The 22,763-nt window shown below is 37.9% G+C and overlaps 1 protein-coding gene across 1 annotated transcript in view; it reads right to left on the bottom strand.

The window, feature by feature from the left end:
• Positions 1-22,763, bottom strand: part of CAMSAP2 (calmodulin regulated spectrin associated protein family member 2) — a gene marked incomplete at its 5' end in the record, with an annotated part of 73,559 nt that overhangs the window by 1,929 nt on the left and 48,867 nt on the right. Inside the window, 10 exons of the mRNA XM_084266314.1 lie at positions 58-176; positions 1,843-1,958; positions 3,867-3,939; positions 4,986-5,206; positions 5,753-5,889; positions 6,984-9,195; positions 9,923-9,992; positions 10,415-10,485; positions 14,058-14,151; positions 15,195-15,288. Coding sequence (XP_084122440.1) covers positions 58-176; positions 1,843-1,958; positions 3,867-3,939; positions 4,986-5,206; positions 5,753-5,889; positions 6,984-9,195; positions 9,923-9,992; positions 10,415-10,485; positions 14,058-14,151; positions 15,195-15,288 — 3,207 coding nt within the window. The remainder of the gene's footprint in view (positions 1-57; positions 177-1,842; positions 1,959-3,866; positions 3,940-4,985; positions 5,207-5,752; positions 5,890-6,983; positions 9,196-9,922; positions 9,993-10,414; positions 10,486-14,057; positions 14,152-15,194; positions 15,289-22,763) is intronic.

Genomic DNA, 22,763 nt, shown 5'->3' with positions numbered 1-22,763 from the left:
GTGTCTTCCCAATACCAGATTGCCTTGTTTCTGCTTTTAGGGGAAAAGTACCCTTACCTCCAGGATCTTTTTCTTTTGACCTTCATTTACTTTTCCAGCCAAGCAACAATGTGCCAGAGCGTTCTGAATTATATACTTATTGGATTTAGCACTGGGTTCTTTGAAGAGCTTTGGTCCTATGGAGGAGGAATGAAAAGTCAGCTAAATTAATGAATAAACCAACGTAGAGTTACTTTTAAATGCTGTGAAGCATTTCTGGTATGGATCTTTTGCATGCATAAAAATACAAATCCAGATAAATAACAGAATTAGGCTTGAGACTACAAATTTCACAAACAAGCAAAATGTTATTTTTCAGCTGTTACTGAACTTGTTTACAAATGAGTCTTTCATTATTAAATCATCATTACTGGTAGTCTTAGTAAATATATTTTGTATCAGAGGACCTTTTCTATGAAACAACATGTTTTGCATTTTGTAACTGAAATTTCAGTCATCCAGGAAGAAGAAAATTCTTCATCTATACCTGTGATTTTAAGGGTGAAAGGTATAACAACAAATCTGATGTAGCATTTAGAGTAACTGTAGCCTGTCTGCCTTGGAATTCCAAAGATGCTTTACCCAAAACCAGGGATAAAACATCTGACTTGATGCTTGTCAGGTTATTCTGTCTGTAAAAGGACTTGATTCATCTGATTGAAAGAGAAATTTCTTCTGTTTTAACTTCTGAAATATGTATTTCTATCAAGACCATTTGAAAAAAGCAACATTAAAGTACCTATTATGAGTCTTAGAAAGGAACACAATATACAAGCATTTACCAGTTAAATTTAAGATTAGATCTCATTTTGTCCATGCTTTGGGAAAAAGCACCAAAAACCCTATATGGAGTCTAACCGACAAAATTAAGATATTAAAGCACATGAAAAAAGCCTTCTGTTCAGGTCTCAGGAACTGTACATGCCTGCATTTAAAAATAATCATTAAAACATGATCTTCAGCACTATGGGTCTTCACAAGAGTGCTATCCCTCCTGTGATTTCATTTGGCAAGCATGTGGCACAAACTGACTGAAGCTTCATGGTTTAAAGCCAGGTAAGTGCTTTCTCATTTCCAGAATGAACACTGCCTTTCCAGTTGTTTCAGCAGAAAGGAGGTAAGATTATTTTCAAAACAAATATTTGCCATCCCAAACAGAATATGCAGGCTCAGCAAATAAACTTGATCTTGCCAGAAGTTTATTGAAAATACCCAACATTATTTTACTGCTTACCAAACAAAGTTACATAAGGTGGGCAAAAATGGAGCTTTTATAATCTTGATAATGCAATGTCTTGGCAATATCACGTGCTGTATATTTGGACCAAAGGGATGAAGATACCATTATTATTTGATTCATAATATAATAAATAATTGAAAGTCAAATTGTAAAGCTTTTAATCGGTAAAGATCTGTTGGGGAAAAAAAAAAGGTGCAGAATATTTAAATTGACATTACTAAGGTTTTTTTTTTTTTTCTGTTGCAATTTGGGTTTTTGTAACTATTCTAAATTGAGCTTAAATTTCCACTCTTCTTGCCTTGCGAGACTGCAGAAGTGCACTGTGAGCCCATTTACTGCTCTACAGTTCACTATGGTTATCACAAACGCTACCCAGTCTGTAGTTTGATTTTGGATATAAAATTTTAACCTTGAAGTATTACCATCTACTTTAAAGGATGTGAAAGTAACATTTCTATAGAAGTATCCACAGTGAAGTCTTAGGAAACCAAATAAGAGAACTGAAAACTTTTCATAGACAGAACCACCAACAGCCACGTGCTATTCGGAATGTTGTCACTGACCTGTGTATTCTGTTGCAGAGGCAACTGAAGAAGTTGTAGATGCATTTTCCCAATCCTTCTCTCCATTCCGACTACCACAGCGACTTGGAGACAAGAATCCTTCCACCGACTCAGACCTAAACAGTAATTTTAAAATCTATTTAAAAAAATTTACCATGTTGAAGAAGCCTTCTAATGTGAAAGGAAGGCAAACTCTATCAAGATAGAGCACAATGATACGACCTGTAGACTATAAGCTTAAGTGCCTAATATTTATAGAAGAAACTAGCAGGTAACTGAGTTCATGTTCTGAGTAAAGTTGGTATTTGGGCTACATCTGAGGGACAGACACCTAATACATACTCTGCACTGTGGAACAACATTACTGAGCGGGCATGTGGGTTACTTTTAACATTGTTTTGCCAGTACCAATGTATCTCATGTAGCAAACAAAGTAGTTCTTGATGCATGTGAAGAAAAATGTACTTCATTTATACTTAATACAGCAGTTGGCAGTGATAACAGCAAAACAATTTCCTTTCTAATTTGTGTTTCTATAAACAATAACTTCTGGTGCTCTACTTCTTCAGGCTGTGTTTGCACTCAAATGTGAAGAGTTTTGCATTTAAAGGTCTAAGCAAGGCTGTCACATTTTCTTAAATCATGACAAGTTATTTGAAGTTTTTATCAGAGTGGCTACTGCAAGAGCCAAATTTTCAGCTTGGAATGAAAGGTTTTCTAAGTGAGAAGAAAGGCACTAGTAGCAAAGAAAAAGGAATAAAGTGGTATTGTAACAACATTTTTCTGCAACTTCCAGTAAAACCAGCAATAGATGAAAATGTAATTTTTAACATATCCTACACCCTTTGTGATTAGCACCTGCATGAAGGAGACCTCAAAGGTACTGCTGAATTTTACTCAATGTTACCGCTAAAAACCAATTCTGATGCAAGTCAAAGGAGAAACCACAGGTCTGAGAAAATACTGAAACTCTTTCAACTCTATTGCTTTAAACAATTTGTACTGAATTTTACTGTATTTTAAAAGCTTCAATCCCCTAAATCAAATCCTAGACCAGAGGAAGATGTACTGTTCATTACAAGCATAGTACAGTACTGGACAACTGATAGTGCATGGATAGGGGTCGTCATCTGGAACGTCTGCATAGATACATGCAAAATCAAGACTTTTCTAAGAGCTAATATAGCTCGTGGAAATCCTCCTCTCCATTAAAACTGAGAATTTTAAAGATGTGACAAGAGCTGTTAGGATAGATACATTGAAAAAATTCATAAAATGATCCAAGTAAGAACCAAGACAACAAGAAAACTGAAAAGTCATCTGAAACCAGCTGCAGGCATGTAAGAGTTGATGAGTGACTCATAGTGGCAATGAAAACATGGCCTGTGACATTGTAGTGCTCCTTACCAAACCCTTTTCCTAGTTTATCTTTCTTTCCTATACAAAAAAATATAATTTCTCTGAACATAAATAAGTAGATACACAGAACTAAACATTTTCCTTTGAATTATAATATTGATTTAGTACATAAAATTAAGGTTTTTTTTGTTAATTTATCTCTCTCTTTTTTTCAAATGCAAACTCAATTCTGGTGTTTGGAAGAGGCTGAAATCTGAGTGAACATTTAATACTTCCCTGAGCGACTGCTAAGGGGAAAAGAAGCTTCTAAGTGGAAAAAAAAAGCACAAAAAGAAAAGAAAGGCAGATGTAGCACGCAGATTTAATTTAATATCCACAAGTTGAGACTTAAATACAAGCAGGTTAATTAAAGAGGCTGAGTGAATAGCATTTTGGTTTGACCTTATTTATAGCTGCCCAACTGGTCTACTTGGTAAAATTTGTGAAACAAATGATCATGGCTTAGTTCCCTAATGCCTGACACTGGAAACTATCACTGCCTCCAAGCAGGAAAACATACCTCTTCTTGCAGTCCACAACATATACATGACCTCTTTAAAATTCATGCTAGTTTTACATAGCTGATTATCATATTTTATTAAATGAAATGGTTAGTTTAGCATTACCTTGGTGTTCTCTTGCCTGACTGCACACTCTCATTGTCCCCTGTATTCAGCGATGCCAATGAAAGACTAGATACTGAAAAAACACGATAAAGCTGTGAACCTGGATAAAAACAAAGTTAAGGCTCATAAACCTATGCAAGTGGTAGAGTCTGTTCATTAGAACCAACACCAGCATCAGGAAGTTGGTAAGAGCTTCTATATGCAAGACTCTTACACCCATACATGATATACCTGCATGCATATGTGGTACACTTCATCTAAACACTTGCTGACACCAGCCATTTGTAGCCACCTGGGATGGTCTCAAGCTAAGCATTAAACACAAAGCATGGACATAGGAATATTGCCACTACGCAAATCAAAGAATGCAAAGTTAGTAAGTCCTCATGAAAGAGAGCTTAAGAGGCTTAATGCAAAGCTTGGGATGGATTCTTGGCCGGTGTTAAGGGAACACTTTGAATTACACTGGAAGATAGAGGGAAGTAGCTAGAGAAAATGCAGCAGAACAACAAGGCTATGCAGTGCTGTAACAGAAAGGATCAGCGAGCAATCTGGTTACTTTTTTCTAAATGGGCACTATTTCTTCCAATCATTACTACAGTTATGAGCTATCTAAAAGAATGCTAAATTGCTCCAAATGTTTAGTGTTGTTATGTTCATAACTACACATGCAGTAGGTGAGCGAAATCGAAAAACCATGAAACAGGTAAGCAACTTTTAAGTTTTTGTCTGTGTTAAGCGGGAGTTTAAGTAGTCTTACCTTAAAATCACCATTTTTAAATCCATCTCATCTCCCAACTTTTATTCATTCTTAGCTCTACAGGTGCAAGAAGAGATGAGGGAAGACTACATGGGTGTGTATAACTTGCAGCACACGTTGGTGCTTCTTCCACTGGCTTTTCCTACAGTAAGCCTTGTCTGATGATATATGCATGCATGCATAGCACGTCAGTGACATTCATCTTTTCATTTCTATTGGCAAATTTTGCTTTCTAGTTTGGTCACGTGCAGCTTCAGTTTACCACAAGACACTAATAAATGCACGTGCTTGTTAGTACCAAAAAACAAGCTGGTGTTTTAGCATGAACAGACTCTTTTTTCCACATGAACATTTGTTACCTGGTGGACCTTTGATTGGTGTCTTAGGTGATTCAATATGATCTCTATGAATAGATTTTGGGCGTGGCTTTTTTTGTTTGATTGAGAGGGACCGTGGCTTTATGACAGTATCCATTTCTTCCATAAGCTTTAGTTGCTTCCTTCTCATATATTCCTGCTTAATAAATTCCCGACGTGCTCGTTCATCCTCCTTCTTCTGACGTTCTTCTTCCGTTTTGCGTCTACAAAAATTATGAAAGAAAGAAATTCAGTAGTAGAAACTTTCTAAATAAATAGTTCTAGCTAGCACAGTGAGGACAGCACAGGCACCAGGCTTGTGGAACTTTACAGTTCTCAGACATCAGTAAGAGGAACTTGCTGGCTTTTCTTTTTTTACAGCTTTCAGAGAGTTTAAACTTCTGGGGACACTGTTACCAGTAAAGTCTGCTGTAACTGAGTAAGCATTGTGCATTTGTACAGAAAGAAGCACAAATTGATGTGCTCTCCCTCAGAAAAAAAAGTGCCAGGCAGGGCAGTGCTCTGAGGAGTTTCCCTCAGGCCAGCAGAGCTCCTATGTTGAGACTGAATACAGACTGTGGACAGAAGCTGATTTTGCAGGACCAGATGGCATGTGGCTTCAGCTGGGCTACTCAACACATCTGTCTCTAGGATGAAATACCTTGGACATTACAATGCAATTTTTTGACGTAGAAGTTCCATTTTTAACTAAACCAGACATTTTTACATTCACTGCTACTGGTCATTTGGATCAGGACATATAGTTTTACCTTGTCTCTTCCTTCTTATGTTCTAGTTCTGCTTCCAGCTGCTGCTTTCGAAGCAGAGTCTCTCTTTCCCTTCTCAAACGCTTCTCCAATAATGCTGCTCGTTTCATTGCCATATCATTTTCTGCCTTTTGATCATCCTAGCAGCAACAGTATCCAAAGGAAAAGGACCAAAAAATATTAAGATGTCTGAATTCAGGAACTGATTTGCCAAGTCATTAGACACTTACTTCCGTACACTGAGTTGCAATATCCTAACATACTTTTGTAGTATGTGAAATAAGTTTATTTTAAAATATTTTTCTTAAGACTTCTAAAAAACTTTTCATAATATAATTTTTCCTTCTTAAGTTAAAAAGAAAATTCTCCACTAATAGAAGAACAGTTGCAAACCAAAGTATTTTAGTTTAGAGTCAGATCGCACACTGCATAAGCTGTACTCTGTTTTGGAAGATTCTACGTGTTTGGAGGTGATGCAATTTATCATAAAAAGCAGTAACTGTGCAGCATATAGAAATAACTTCTGTTGATCAAGCCAGGCGTTCTGTTAGAACTGAGGAATGTTTCCAAACAAGGTGCATCTCAGATATATGACACAAGATTTTTGGGTATTCCAAGATGGAAATTAAAAATCTCTCCTACCCCTCTCCTAAAACGTGCATTATAGTTAGAAGCTTGTTTGAATATAACTCTTCAGTAAGACAACAGGGAGTGCTCCTAAATACCCTCTTCACAAAGGAGTTTTGAAAAACTATACTTCCTTAGCCAGCCAGGAGAGCGGAGAAAGGCTTTCTCAGTGCAACTCAGATACATTCAACATTTTTTTAAATGCTGGCTGTTACGTACTTCAAAACCTTCTAAGTTAGATTTGGGGGTGGCATGGGGAAGTGAAGGTGAGATGTGAGCATGTTTAATTAAGGTCACCAAAGCTTATGTTGAAAATTATCTATATTCAGCATGCATCTTCCTCACCAAAATCTGCAAGCAGTCTTCCACAATTGTGAATGGAAATGCATACTCTGGGATGCTCAGAATTGCAGTACGGTAGAATCTCACCACTCTCATGATGCCTAATTAATCATCAAGTGCAAAAGATATACTTGTACATTCAGAGTTGCAGAACCACCTGCTTTCACTTCAATGGAAAGTCAGTGCTGAAATACATCTCTGAATTAAGAAGTTCCCCTTCAAAGGAATCTCAATGGCAGACATACACACCCACTAATTCTCTTACCTTAAAAAAGAATCCACAACATACTTTCTGGTCATCTTCAAATTGTTCTCTATCACTCTCACCTTCATATTTCTCAACAGATACTTCAGTTTTTTCTGGTGGCTTCAAATCCGATAGGGAAACTTCAATTAAACTAGCTGTTTTGGGAGCTGGTGCTGGTAAAATTGGTTGGCTTAGCTGATCTTCATTTGGGGTGAGGCAGACAGTTTCTGTGATAGGCTGAGATAATACTTCCGAAACATTTGATTCGATAGGCTTAATCTCCTTTTCCTCCAACTTCTGTTCACACTGCTTTGGCAGTTTTGGTCCTTCATCTTTTGGTACCTCTTCTGTAGACTTGCCTTCCTTCAAAAGATTTCCCCTTAACTGAGGTTCACCTATATGCTCACCATCATCTCCAAAGCAAACAAATGACCTAGTCTGAATAGGAACCTGACTTGGAGAAAATCTCCTCAAACGGGGAAGACTATCCACAGACCGTGGGGCAGTCAAGGTACGATTCAGAGGTGTTATTTTCAGTTCATTTGGCCTAGGAGTCCTTTGCATTTTAATGTGAAAAGAGGCATTCTTCCGGTTGGAAGACTGTGGAGACTGATGTGTAGGGCGAGGAGATTCCTGTGAGAAAGGTGCAACAGGAGACGGAGCTCCCATTTGCCTTGGTGAAGACTTAAAGTCCCGAATCTGCTTCTGAGGAGAAGGCTGAGGAGGAGAAATAACCCAAGCCTGCTGCTCCCTCATCTGCATCAACATCTCCTGTTGAAGGGACAGACGTTGCATTTCCTGTTGTAGAAAATGCAGGGAAGAATTTAGTTTTTCAATAGATTTTGTATATTCTAAAATATCTCCTTCATTAAAGTTTTCTTCTGAGGGGCTTGCTAAGTTCCATTGCTTTTCAGCATCCATAGGAGTAGCAGGAGATTTTAACCATTTGCTATGAGCATTTTCAGGGGTTTCTTTTATTAATTCTGAAGTCTTACTAGTTTGTTCATCTGATTTTTGAGCTTCTTTTTCTTTCAACCGACTACTGTCGGTGAACACCTTCTCATCTTCAGCTCCTGCTGCTTCTTCTCGGAGAGGTGATACTCCATCACCTTTCTTTTTCACAACATTAAGAAATGCTGTTCTTCCCATCTTCTGCCGCTGCTTTGTGAATGCAGCTTCAACTTTCTTCTTCTGTGCTTCAATGGCTCTCCTCTTTTCCTCTAGCTTCATCCTAAGATGTACCATTTCAGAAGCCAGTAACTGTGTAGTGTCTCTTCCTTGAGGAACAGATGCCTCCTCGGGAATATGAGTCCAAGCAACCACATGAGGGATGTTCAGCTCAGAACCTTCTGGTGTGGTTTTCTGAGAACTGCTCCCACTGCTTCTACTGTCTGTGTGATTCAACTTCCTGAATTTCTGCTCTGCAAAGCTAGTCATTTTCACCCCTGAACTTGAAGAAGCACTGCTGCCTGCCTGTGATTTAGTACTTACTGAGCTTGGACAGGGACTTAATTGATCTCTGTGATTGCTAGCTCGCGTGTCATACTCCTGAAGAAATTTAGATGGTTCTTCCATGTCAGAATCCATGCTTACAGTATAATCTCTCAAAGAAGAGTCCTCATCCATTGTCTCTGGAATATCTTCTGAAGGGACATGTATTCCAGTATCTACTTCTGTATTGTCAGTCACAGGACTTAGAGCACCTTTTGTGTCTGTAATTATATCAGGGGTTGACTGATTTGGTTTAATGTTTGAATTTAAGATGCTCAATTCCTGATTGTGTAGAAAGAACCCATTTGTAATTTGGTCTGATTGGATAACTCTGGGAGATTTTTCAGTGTCATGAATTATCTGCAAAGCCTCTTCAATACTTGGTGTCTCAATCTGATTGCCAAAATCATCCAGAACTGCCCTGTTTTGCAGAGCTCCGTTTGGAAACCTGTAGCGGCTGCTCTCATTGGCGTTTTTTTGATTTGTGTTAAGAGACTGACTGGCCTCTGTATCTTTATGAGCCATCATGTCCTTTTCCTCTTCAATATCTTCATCTTCCTCCTCTCCATTTACTGGCTTGAATGACAGATTTTTTCTAATGTGTTTTGGCATGCGGTTGCTGTTCAGTGTAAGGCCTTCATTGCTCACAGATCTGGTCATTCCTCTGTTTGGAGCAGCTACTGGAACGCTTTTTTCTTTGTCAAAGGAAATGTCAAATGAAACTCCATGTAATGATGACCTAATAGGGGTTAGAATAAAGGAAGTAACATAAAATGAGATATTCACATTTGGGTTTAAAATTAAGAAAAGACTGTAGCATTAGAGGCACTGTTACCTGCACTGTAATTTGCCTAGCTTTATATGCAAATACAGTAAATAAAACACATGTGCAATAAAATAGAACATAACGTTTTCTTTAGCAATAGCCAATGTCTTTTATTACTTTGGAATAAATTCTGGGCACTTCAGGAACATAGGAATTACCAGAGCAGATGAGAAGGAAGGTGTGAAAAGACTCAGTTTACACTTACTGAATAACCTATCACTATAACTCTTACCATTTTATCTTTAGGCTACAGCCTACAGATTGTTTAAGACTGGCCTAACTCAACCAAACCATTCAGCCTGATGGTTCTTACTATCCACAAAATAATGTAAGTTTATATACTAATGAGCTCATTAGCCAAGTGAGTCTTACCACTGTCTGTTGACCATGTGAGTAAATGTGAACATAGTTAATGCCAATGATTCGAATATCACAAATATCCCTCATTTTGGTGTTCGTTTCATAACACTGACTTCTTAATCCATTATAGTTTTCCTCTTTCTTTTTCTACTTTTGGAAGTCACTTACAAGGACTCTTACTACAGGATTCTGAAAATCCAAGCTACCATGGAGCTTTTATTACTATTTATGACCAACACATAATAATTTTTTGACCAACTTGTTTGTTAGGACTACTTACCTTTTTTCTTTGGGCCATGTCCCCACATACCCATCTACGTAAGACATTGATGTCGACCTTCTGATGACTCCTAAGTGAAAGTGAAATAGAACCCAAGGTAACTGCTATGAAAAATTACATCACCTTCTGTTGCTTTAACAAGTTAGTGGCTTCACTACTTAAAATACTGCAATGGCAAAAAAAGTGTTTTCATATGAAGAATACAAGTACAGCAATGGACTTAATTTCATCCTGAATGTATATTATGCTCCCCATCCCTCAAATAATTTTCTATTGATTAAAATATACTACAAGTATTTTTTGAAAGCCATATGCCACAATCAGAAGTCAAATGAAAAAAAAATACATAAAACAGAAGAGACTGAAACACAAACTTCCTATTTGTGTATTCTAAAAATTTCAGAACTCATTCAGCAGCCTTTCATGTCAACCTCTCCCAGGAGTGTCTGCTGCATAAATATCTGAATAAATATAAAATTTGTAAATTGTTACCTGAAACTGATGAATAAGGCTGCTGGGGTGTATGCAGTTGGTGAGATGGTGTATAAGTTGGACTCTCCAATCTATAAAGCAAGAGACATTAACTTGTAAGAAATACATCAAAGCCACATAATGAAAGGAGAAGCAGACTTCATGTCCTGAACCAACATAAAACCAGGTTTATTTTTCCTTACAAGGAGTAAAGCGAGGTATAATTATTTTCTTGAAGTGATAATTTATTAACTAAAAAGAGAACACTGTTATTACCTTTAACTGGACCTAATGCAGACAGACACAGAAAGCTGAAAAGGTAATTCTCCTACACAAGCTCCTACAGAGCAGTGTTAGCTTTTTAACATACTTGTCTCCCAATTTCTTTAATGTAAACGTCATTATTAGAAGGTTCTCATTTTTAGCTTTGAATTTAGAAAAAACACAAACAAACATGAACAAAATGAGGCAGTTCCTACTGGCCTCAAAGCTGAGTGACTACAGCTAATATCACATACTTGTCATGCATCAATCTTCAGTTGCTTAGTCTGAAACTTGTGCTTTGTGCCTGCACTGCAATCTCTACCAGAAGTGCATAATGGAGATTTTGTAATAGACATGACTTTATAAATACAAGAAATATATTCACTTCTAAACCAGTAATTACAAAGGCTGCATGTGTTTCTCCTCACAACAGATACTTCGTTTTGGTTCACAGAGAAGGTTTGTAATAGACTAGCTGTGTTAATCCAGAGTTGGATTAACATAATTCAGTGGTTTATCAAGGTGCTGCTTCTGGACCAGAACAAAGGCACATGTATAGAGATGCATGCATTTGTATGTAAAACACTTCCACAGGAGCCAGACTTCAAAACCACATTGGATTAAATCCTGTCATGTTTGGAATTTTGTTCACAGAGTTGATGAGCACACTCCCAAACTCCCTCTTTTCAACCAGTCATTTTCACATTTGTTTAGTGCTTTTATAGCTTATCTACATATGCTCTAGAAATGTTTCTAAATAATATTTGTGGAAGGATATTCACATAAATTTAAGAGAAATATTCTTGTTTTACAATCTACAAAAGCATCTTCTGCAAGTATATATTTAAGTACTCTAAATAGGTCATCACAATTTCCCAATATTGTGTTAATAACATTACATATTAGTTATATGACATATCTGTTTTAAATGGCATTTGAGGTTTCTGTGAAAATTTTAACATCATAATGTCTGTAAGTCATCTGAAAAGAAAAGCATGCATTCAAAATTTCATCCAGCAGCCTTTGAAAATCTGCTACCACAAAGAAAATCTACGCACTTCATTTTCCCTCAAGAAAACACTGATTTTGGCACCACAACTGTGGTTCCATGGCAACCTCAGACATCACAACTGCTCACTGCCAGAGCTGGCTCTGGCTCTCCACCGGATCCTCTGAGTCATTTCAACACGCTAAACCAGCAGAAAATCACACACTTTTTTTCTGACTGGGGGAGGTTTTTCTGTCTTTGTAAGCTGAAATGGTCACGTCAAACACTCCTGGAGAACACCAGGGAGAACAACAATGGAATGGCCAGGACTGTGACATCCTGGAGACAGATCTGTTCTGCAGCCTGTGTGTTAGATTCCTGCCATCTGCTGTAACTTCTTAGGCCCCTCCTTTGTCCCACAATGCAGTGAAGTATCATCCAGCTGGATGAAGTACATTGGTTTATAAGGCAAGATATATATTTTTATTACTCATGGATTGCTCTCATAATAGTCCCAACACATAACCCTATCCATCACTCGTAAACACTAAAACAGTGCTGTGATGGGCTACTACAATACACAAATACAGGGGTTCACAGAGATTTTTACTGCAACTCCTATTATGTCTCAGGAAACTTGTGAAGTATTACAGAACATGCTGGTGACCACTTAAAGATTTAATAGTTAAATTTGTAGTGAGCTGAACTCAGATGCTTACTGTAAAGCTTCCAGTCCTCTTTAGGTCAAAGCCATCCACAGCGACAAAATATACACATTTAGAGAAAAGCTAGGTTTGTTTGGATGAAAAAGATCCTATGTTACTGACAGAATTTGTCAGAGCACGGATAAATGCTTCAGCTGGGGGAATTTTTTTAGGTAGTCAGGGCTCCAGACAGATTACTCTCATGGTGTTTGTCCAGTGACCCTTCCACTAACTTTCTGTACATTAAAAAAAAAATCTACCCCACAGTGATCACAACAGCAGAAGAATAAGCACAAAATTCTGTCTCTCTTCAATTTGTTTTAAAGTGCACTGATGTACGATTTATTATGTTCATAGAACCTCTTAAAGGGAAGTCACTGAAATTTTGTGCTCATAACAGGGGGCACCAGGTTGGAAGCTAGATAAAAATAGTGATTTTTACCCGCAAACCCTCCTCTGTTCCATAGGACAGTCATAGTCATAAGCCCTTTGTTAGACTGCTTGCAGGGCTTTGCAAGGTGGAAATGGCCTTGGGAAGTTCCAAAAGATACTTTCAAAAATACTGTTTCTTATTCTCCTGGGCTTACATGCTTAGTTTATACTAAAATAACTTCATTCTCTGCAAAGGGAACCCTTTAGATACACACAAGGAAAAGAAATTCAGAATCACAGCATTTAACAGTAGGAAGAAATATTATTCCCTGATTATAATCAGCAGAGATTCTTAAACACTACAAAGCCCCCAAACCAACCAAACCCCCAAACTGACCAACCAACAAACCACTCTCTCCTCTGAAAACCCCATCCTAAACCAACAGAAAAGACTGAAGAGGATTAGCTGGGTTGGCAACCAATCATTTGTTGAATAACCAATTAAAATTTTCATTTTAACCTTCCCTTCTGTGTTTGTTTAGACACAATCAATAAACCCCAAATTACAAATATAATGTGGTGCCACTCCTCACACACTACGTTCAGATCAGATCACTGGAAAGCTTTTCTTTCTGTCAAAAGAAGGATTAAAAAGAAGGCTAATGTGCAATTTCTGCCTCTGAAGTGCATGATCAGCACAAGGGAAACAGTGTGGTTTTATATACCTCAAAATCTGTAACAGCAATAATAAAGTTTCACATATATTTACCAAAAATATAAATAATGCAAAATGTATTTAATAAAGCAGATAGCTTTCTATTCCTGTTGCTCAGAAGAGCTGGGAAGTTCATCATAGCAGAAGTATTTATTTTTACCTCTCTGACCTTCACGGTACTTAAGTAACGTAATCAGACCAAATTGACATCATCTTGCCATTATCTTAGTTCACTTTCTCTACCATTTTTGGAAAATTTGCTGTGAATTCTGGAAAAATAACTCTTTCAGAGCAGACTTGGTCAGGAGCCCCACATAAAATTGCAGAGGACAAAGGAAGCCATGTGATACTTCTCTGCTGAATAGTTAAGGCGTGTTTTGGAAACTGGTGAGACGCAGTGCACTGTCCAAGTGGCAAACATGAACATGTTGCCTGCCATGAAACGTGGTAGTAGGGGAACAAGCTAACCTATAGGATGTTCCAAAAAAATCTACAGATTATTATTTGGCAACTCAATCCTTGACCATTGCAAAAAGGCAACAAACCTAAATAAAGACCTGTGTTTGATTTTAATAGAAAGGAGGAGGTTGTGAAACATTATCAGTGATGCTCTGACATTACCTGGCTACGAAGTCAGAACCAGATGGGCTATGCATGTAATTTCTTCTGTTAGTGTTCAAGCTGTGAGCAGAAGCACCGTCTTTTGCAGGTTCAGCTGCCAGGAAAAACAAAGCTCAAGTTACTACAGTTTAGTATTTGGTTAAAATGCATTGTAGAAATGCTGTCTGAATAATCTGAAGTTACGATTTCCAAAGATCGAAAGATTTTTCACTGTATCCATTATTTTGATTAAAACCCAGTCACTTCCTTCCCACTTTACCTCCTCCAAGGTTCCCACATAAGCACTAACTAAGGAAATGAAGAATGAAAAAAAATGACTAGTAAAGGCAAGGGATGAAATAATTAAAAAAAACCCAACAACCAACAATACCAAAAAAACCACCAACCCTGAAAAAGAACCAGAGAACTATGAGTAAGCAATCTTTTTAACAAAAATAAATGTTATTCTTCTAGAAGACTTTTTTTCTGAAGAATTTGTTCCCCCAAACCCTTGGACTGACTTTACGACTAGCAAATACTATTTTGGTCATATCCTAAAATAGTTAGAAATACCTGATTTGTGAGTGCTGTAAAGTTTATAAATAGAAAAATAGTTATAAAAGCCACACAATGAAAATCTCTTCATAGCTCTTGTGGAGACAGGACAGCACTACCATGTGAACGTTTATGTTACCATCACTGAGAAGTGGATTTATAAATTTCAGAACTTACTGATGGAAGACCTCTGCACCCAGGTACAAATGGAATTTTACAATGAACTAACTGTCCACTTTCTTTTGGTATCTTCTCCTCAGCAATACAAGCTCTACAGGCTAAATTCTGTTCTTGGCTCCTTACTAGGTCTGTAATCCCTGTATGGGCATAAATGGATTCTAGGCTTGTTTAGGTTGGGACAATTTGCAAGTGATTATACTACAACAATTTAAACAGATTTTTGGTAATCGATAAAAATATCTAATTATGATTTACAAGATGAAGATTAACATGAGGAAAGAGTACTTTTTTCCTTCTTTAAGGGGACTGTACACCACCAAATCCTATTAACTGAAATACTTGCTGTATTTGTGAACACAATGGCAATCAGAACATGCGTATACGAAAAACATGGATATTAACACCAACCCTTAATATAATTACCTTGGGGATGCACAACAACCCGAGGTTGCACAAATGATGGCTTCACCACTTCAAACCACCAGAACAATTCTGCCATGAACACCATGTAGTTGCTCTACAGAGAAGAAGAATAAAAGAAAAAAAGAAGATACATTTATGTTACAGCACAAGCCTGCAAATACATAGATTAAGCAGCACTCAGGATCTGCCTCTGCATTTCACTCAGTTTACATTTTCTTCTCTACTGGTTTCTTAGAAAATGAGATCAGTAAGACCGATCTATAGCACCAACTACCTAACACATGACTTGACCAGACTGTGGCCATTTGGAATGTTTCATAACAAGCGTATGCTCACGCCTGATGTCTTGCGGGCAGGGCAGAGGTGCAGGATGGGCATGAAGCTGTGCCAGGGCATGTTTAGAGTGGATATTAGAAAAGAATTTTTTACTGAAAGAGTTGTCAGGGCCTGGAACAGGCTGCCCAGGGAGGTGGTTGAGTCACGTTCCCTGGATGTGTTCAAAAAAAGGGTAGATGAGGTACTTAGGGATATGGCTTAGCTTAGGATGGGAATGGTTGGACTTGATGATCTTCAAAGGTCTCTTCCAACCTTGTGATTCTGTGAAAAGGATGTCCCGTCAAACAGACTTGCCATTTCCATTAAAAAAGAGCAGTGAAAAGCTCAGGATTTTGCAAGGCTAGACAATAAAATTTTTTAGTTTTTTTAACATGAAGAACTAGGGTAGCCCTTGGTTTCAGTGTAGGTATCCTGAATCTGATCAAGGCCTTTGTGGCAAACGTGCTTTCCCTCTCTTCTCTGAAGTTCTACCCAAATTCACAAGTTTTTAAAGCAAAACAAACCCGAGCAGCAGCATTTGTTCAGTGCAGGTTACAAGATTTTAGCCCCCAAGATTTATGCAGACTTAATGTATTGTTGCTACATCTCCCTTGCTCCCATTCATACTGCTCACATTCAATGTTTAACTGTGCATCTGAGCACACCTGGCGTACACCCGGAGAGGATGTACTCAAAGCAAAAACTGAATCCAGACTGTGTAAGAATTCCATTGAAGACTTCTTTTGACAGCTTCACTACGTTTTCAGTGCCTCAAGTGTCAAATTCCACAGTTGCATTAATTTTATTGGCTTAAAAATGCAGACCTCAAATGCTGGAGTGTGAGCAAAAGTCCTGACAAAAATTCTAAGCAAAACGTCCTTTTTCTTCAGAAGCAAATCACAGCATTCAGGGCAAGAATGCCTTTTCAAAATAAAACCAAAACAACACAGAAGTTCAATAATAAACAAGATTGCCTCAATTCTGCATCAGTAAATTTGAAAACAATTTTAAGTATGTATTTGACACTTCTGGTTCAAGTTTCTCTGAATATTTCTACTGCAGATAAGCCTTTACTCCAAGAAGGGATACGCTTAGCCTGGAAGCTGATTTTGCACTCTAGTATATGAAGGGATCAGCCAGATGTTGTCATATACAAGCTATAAATAGAGTAGGAAAAACCCCGTCTCTACTGACTCAGCATTACAGAACAGAGTGAGGAAAACTTCATAGCAAAATCCTTTCCATTCAAGGAAAATGTTAAGCACAGCATTTTGCTATCACACATGGATTTCATTAGGAAACAGTACTCAAAGAAAAAAAAATCAGATGTACTTATAAGGCAAAATATGATTTTCATGGCTACATTTTCTAAATATTACAGTTTCTAGAATTATTCTCTTAATTTCCCTCTCCCCTTATTTCCCCTCAAACTTTTACATTTTTTACTTGAATTTTCATCTTGCTTTTAGCTGAGATAATTTTCTTTCTATTAGAGCTGTGTCTTGGATTCAGTATGAGATTCATGCTGATAACACACTGATGTTTTTAGTTGTTGCTGAGCAGATTTCACACCAAGTCAAGGACTTTTCAGCTTCTCATACTGCCCCACAAGGGAGTAGGCTGGGGGTACACAAGGAGTTGGGAGTGGACACAGCTGGGATAGCTGACTCCAGCTGCCCAAAGGGGAACTCCACACCGTATGATGTCATGCTCAATGTGCAATCGTAGCTGTGCTGGGAAGCAGCCTGGCTTGAGAACTAGCCAAGCGTTAGCTCCGGCTGGTGGGCAGTTGTGCTGTGCATCACTTGGTGTTTTGTGGTGTTGTGGTTGTCTTAGCTCCCTGCCAGGTCACACCATGGCAATTTCTTTTGCTACAAAAGTCAAATTATAAACTGTTCTAATTTTTCCCCATCTGCAATACTATTGTATTTAGATATTCTAATTTTGTATGTTTATGTTGAAATGCTGCATTGAAGAGTGTGACTATTTTATGAAGGACTCAGATACTACTTCTGAGAATATCTTTTATGCATTCCCAGGCTACTGCAAGAGAGCTTGTTTTTCCAATATTATCAGTGCAGTATTTACTGAATTAAAAATAAAATTGCTGTACAGTCCCACTTGAAACTGAGGCTACTTGAGATGTTTGATAGTGAAACATGATGGAAAAAGCATTTTCTCATCAGTTATTTGAAGGCTGTTGACAGTAACGATTAAATGGGGAAACCTGATACCAGTAACTTAGATTTTAAAAAAAAATACAACCCAGTGAGTTTGTATTAATCCTGCTCCCTAGAGCTAGAAAGAACAAAGATATAATTTCCACAGATTTTGCCTTGATTATGCAGACAGAATTGTAGTAGCTCATGATTGTCACGTGCACTTACAGACAAAAATACTAAGAAGCATAACAGTCTGGACAGTACTGGACAAGAACGAAGCTCTGAGAGCTCAGACTGGCTCCGAAGCACTGGACAGCAGATGGCAGACTTGCTGCTTCATAGACGCTTTTCTCTGCTACACATTTTGATCATTTTCTTTTAATTTTTTATTTACAGACTGTTCATTAGTTGCATGTACTGCTATTTTTTATCTATTGCATGTTGTGGTACTGTACAATAAAATCCTTCTGTTGAACAGATTTTGGAAGGCCATCTTTTAGGAAAAAAGTATTCCCATATTCCGAGGATCAAATCTAGTCATTACTTGATTCTTTACCAAAGGAAGACACAAGCCAGCTTGCTTTATAGTATTTTATACAAAAAGGATGAATTATTTTCTTGAGTGTCTCTACTCCCCCTCCACAGTTTTAAAATCACAGTTAGTTTTTAAATAAAATTAGCTAAACAGAAATAGTACATCCAATCTTGCCACTTAAAAGTAAAATACGTCCTTCCAATATTTATAGGTTGTACATCTGCATAGAAATACTTTGTAATGAGACTTGAATCCACTAAAATTGAATGAAAAAGCATCCATAGATGCTGCTTAGGAATTTTCTCAAAATGAATATAAATACACAGTAAAATTTATATCATGATGAACATTAAAATCTCTGTTGGCGAGGCCAGAAAAGGAAGTTACCTCAAATGCAAAACTGTAATTTATGCTATAAAAGTACCAATATAAATGCATCAACATTGAAGGAAAATTAGAGTGTTTCAGACTCTCTGGAGAAGGCCAAATTACAGGTCTGTAGATGATCCATGAACTACCAGTTTGTCATATCTCTTGCCACAGCAACTCAAGTTGAGAACTCCTTTATGGCTCATTTCAGACCAGAACAAAGGAGTGGGAAAACTGGCCAATTATCATCAGCGAAAGCAAACCATGCTGCTTCTCTTTATTTAAAGAGTCAGGAACATTTGGTCCCTCTCAGGAGAGAGGTCTCAAACTACTGGTCCCTGGTTGAATCTGCCTTTTCATTCTTGTTCCCAAAACCCCTTTAAATCAGTCAGATGGAAATCAAATCCCTGGGCAGACTCCCACACACTTACCTAAATTGCTTCACCAACCACAGCCAGCTGCTCTCCCAGGTCCTTAAGGAGTCCATATGCACAGGGACATAGACTTAACTCAAGTTCAGCCTTGGGTTAACAGTCTGGCACTGTGTTCATTTTTTTGTTTGTTTTTTAAACAACAGAAAAGCTGTACAACACATGTGTAGCCCTTAATTTCTCTGATTTATCTATGTGATATATCTGACACAATTTCTAACAGCACTGAAAGGCAGCTTCTGCCTTCATTGTTTGCAAAGTTACCATCAACATTACATCAGAAAGTACAAGTATTCAAAATGTTCAAATAGAATAAATATAAAAACAACTCCATATTCTCCTGACAATTCAGCAATGAAAAAAAAAACACCCCAAAAAGAAAAAAGAAGTAAAAAGGAAGTTCTGGAACCAGCCTCTCCATCTGGCCTACTGAGCCTTTGGCAGGACAAACATTTGTTCTACCTCCTCTGGTTAGTAACCAAGTGCAAAATAAGGTACCTGTTCCATGGGCTTAGTTGTGATTCTGCACAGTTTAGAGTCTGGCTCACATTTAGGTCAGAGGAACGCCTTTCACAGACAAGAGACAGCAATCACCTCTCAGGTTTGCTTCATTTCACATTCAGAAAGCTTTCATGCTGAATGAACATGCCTCTGCATGAATGTGAACGAACAGACTCTACAGTTACCAGTAAAAAGCAGCCGAAGAGAGGAAGCTGAGGGGCAGTACACTGAAGTCCCCAGGAACCAAGTGGCTGCAGAGATTCGTGGCCCTGTTGACTCTCTAAGAGCCCAGAGACTCTGAACAGCAGGACTCGCCGAGATCTGTACAAGGCTGTCAGCACATGCTGGTGTTAACAACAGGTTGTACAACCCTAACCATGCTCATGAGGGCAGTAGCTGCTATAAGCAGAAAAAGAGTACACAATTCTGTGTATATACACACCTAAAGAGACCTTCTGGACAACTTCTCAAAAGCCACCAGAGGGTCAGTATGATCCCCTACTTCTGTGAGGCCACTGGGTTGGCCTAGAACCCAGAAAAAATGACTGAGCAAGCATTTGTGTATGCGTGAACTGTGTGAGCAAATGAATGCTTTCTATCAATCTTTTTAATAATGGATTCATTCTTCTAATAACAGCAGTTGAAAGGTGTTCCAGTATTGGTTGTGATCTTTGTCTCACCCTGACTCAATCCTTCATCAATGAAAAAGCAATGTACAACAATACATTTTAAGAAGTAGTAAAAGTTTAAGATTACTTTTAAAAAAAAAACAACTCACAAAACAACACCCATTTTTGAAGGGTCAGGTAAATTGACTCAATGCCAAGTTCCTATGTGAACTCTGAAACATCACAGGATTCACGCTGTCTGTCAGCACCCTCTTTGACAGTAAACCTCGTAAATGACTTGCTCTTAGGTCTGAAACCTCTGGTCCTGCTAAAATAAACTGGCAAAGATAGATCTAAAAATACTGAGAGTACAACCAAATACCAAGCACCAAAGATTTTTTTTTTCCCTTTTAGAAATATTTTCAACATATATCTTGTGACAAATGGCATGTACAGGAAGCCTTTCTTCCCCTCTCTGTTCAGGCGCCACACATATCCCTTAAAACATCCTTCCAGGAATGTTACATTCCAGAAGACGTTTATTCAAGCCATTAATGCTATGCCATACTGACACTGTAGTGCTAATCAGCTGTTGGGCCAAAGCAATACAGAAGTCTCTACTTCTACAGAAGTTCTGCCAGGCAGTTTGTGCTTCCTGAGATGGCACTTCACACAAGTTCTTCTAGTTCTACAAACATGTTCTTTGGATAGGCAGAAAGTGTGTGTCAAGACACAATTAAAATAATTAAATCTCTCAGTTCTATGTCATTTCACAGCTCTGGGTGAAGACCAAGAAGAAAAATCCTATCTCAGGATAAAACTTCTTACAGGAGAAGGTAAGAGGGAGATGGGACAAAAAAGCACTCTGAACAACTAAAAAGAGATCCAAGACTTTCCATTCTTTCCTCTTGTTAAATACACAGGGAGGATTCAGAAAATATTGTGACTACTTCATGTAGTCTCTCTCTCTCTACTTGTGTTTGCTTGTCTCAAAGGAAAACAACCAGGAACCAGTATGGTCCCTTGGTGGTGCCTCAAGCATCCATGGAATGTATTCAAATATTTCTTTCTTTAATATCAGTAGCCTTGCCTTGGTAAACATCTCATGAAGAACTTCACAAAACTATTTTTCATAGAGGAAGAGAAATAGGCAAGTGAGGAGCAACAAAACTTACTTTCTGCTTCATTTGATTGGGACATATTAGAGCTGTCTAGAAAGCCAGACAAAGCTTATTTCTCCTCAGTGCCAAAAGAGAACTGAGCCAACAGTTTCATCTGCTGCAAAAGCAGAGCGCCGGTATCACATACTCTGGATATTTGTTGATCAGAGGTTTAAATTAGTCTGGCTTTGTTTCTCTGCATTTTGATGAGAAAACCAAAAGTGGTACAATCACTTGGTCAAGTCCCACACTGAATTTTTATATCATGTACTATCTACAACCTACCTTGATTTAACATTAACAGGACAGTGCAGTGTGCTCAGTAAGGAATGTAAGGTACGCACTTTGTCCTTGATGGCTGTGCAAGACAGAGGCTCTGCTCCCTTCCCTCTCAAGGACTAGCATGAAGTCCGGATACCTAGTGTAATTTCTAGGACCACACAAGGCCCACAGCACTGTCATTCCAAAAACTCAGCTGTCATGTTTTTCTTGCAGCTTTTCCAGTAACGTACCAGCAGCTTGGTTCTTTTTATTCTTTCTCTCACCACTATGAACGTAACAGACTTTTAATGAAAAGTGTAGTGCCACCTATTGTGCAGTATGAGTCACCCTGAAAACAAATAGAAATCTTTGCTGATTAACACAGACACCTGAAACAAAGGCACATGCTTCTAGAAATCCTAAAACTTGATACTATATAAATATTGTCAGACTGACATAAAGGTGACTTCTACTAACTCGACAAAATCAGTGTGTAATGTTTAAAATACCCATCATAACACAAGTTTTTATCAAAAGTGGGAATAAAATGCATTGGAGAATATGTCCATTTATTAAAAGTCACTTTAATCAGATGCACTGGAAAACTAAGAAAGAACTCCTTTAACTGTAAATTTATTTTGAAAGCATATTAATTCTTAACACCAGAAAAACAGTTTATAGCACTAGCCAAAGTTTCTGTGCCAAGTTTTAGAAGAAAAACTTGGCAGCCTTTCTTTGTAGCATTTACATCTAAATAAGTATCCACACCACAGCAACTTGTAAAAACATGATCACAGAAGGGCCTTCTCAACTCTAGAAATACTCTAAGTCTTTGAAAGAAACCTAAATCCCCTCTAAAAACAGTGCTCAGAAACAGTAAAATTAGTGAGTCTGTAGCATTTTAGAAGCGTGAAGGCTGATGCACTGGGATACTGACAAAATATTTAATAAAGTTACCTTTTTCAAAATTAAAGCTTCACAGTGCATACTGCCTTGAGAAATAATTCAAACCAGTAGTATAAAAATGGTATTACTAATTGCCACAAGTGAAACCAAAGAACAACAAATCCCATTTGTTCCATATATCCATAAGTAGAGAGAAACAATCAAAATGCAGGGAGAGAGTCCTACTCGGATCATCGGACATGGTTCTAGGACCGTATGTCGGGCAACTGCTGGCAAGAGAGACTGCAATGCACCAAACCTTTTACAAGTAGATTACCAGAA

This window comes from Gallinula chloropus (assembly GCF_964237585.1).
Source record: "Gallinula chloropus genome assembly, chromosome: 6".
Classification (NCBI taxonomy): Eukaryota; Metazoa; Chordata; class Aves; order Gruiformes; family Rallidae; genus Gallinula; species Gallinula chloropus.
This window is presented reverse-complemented; position numbering and strand designations above follow the sequence as displayed.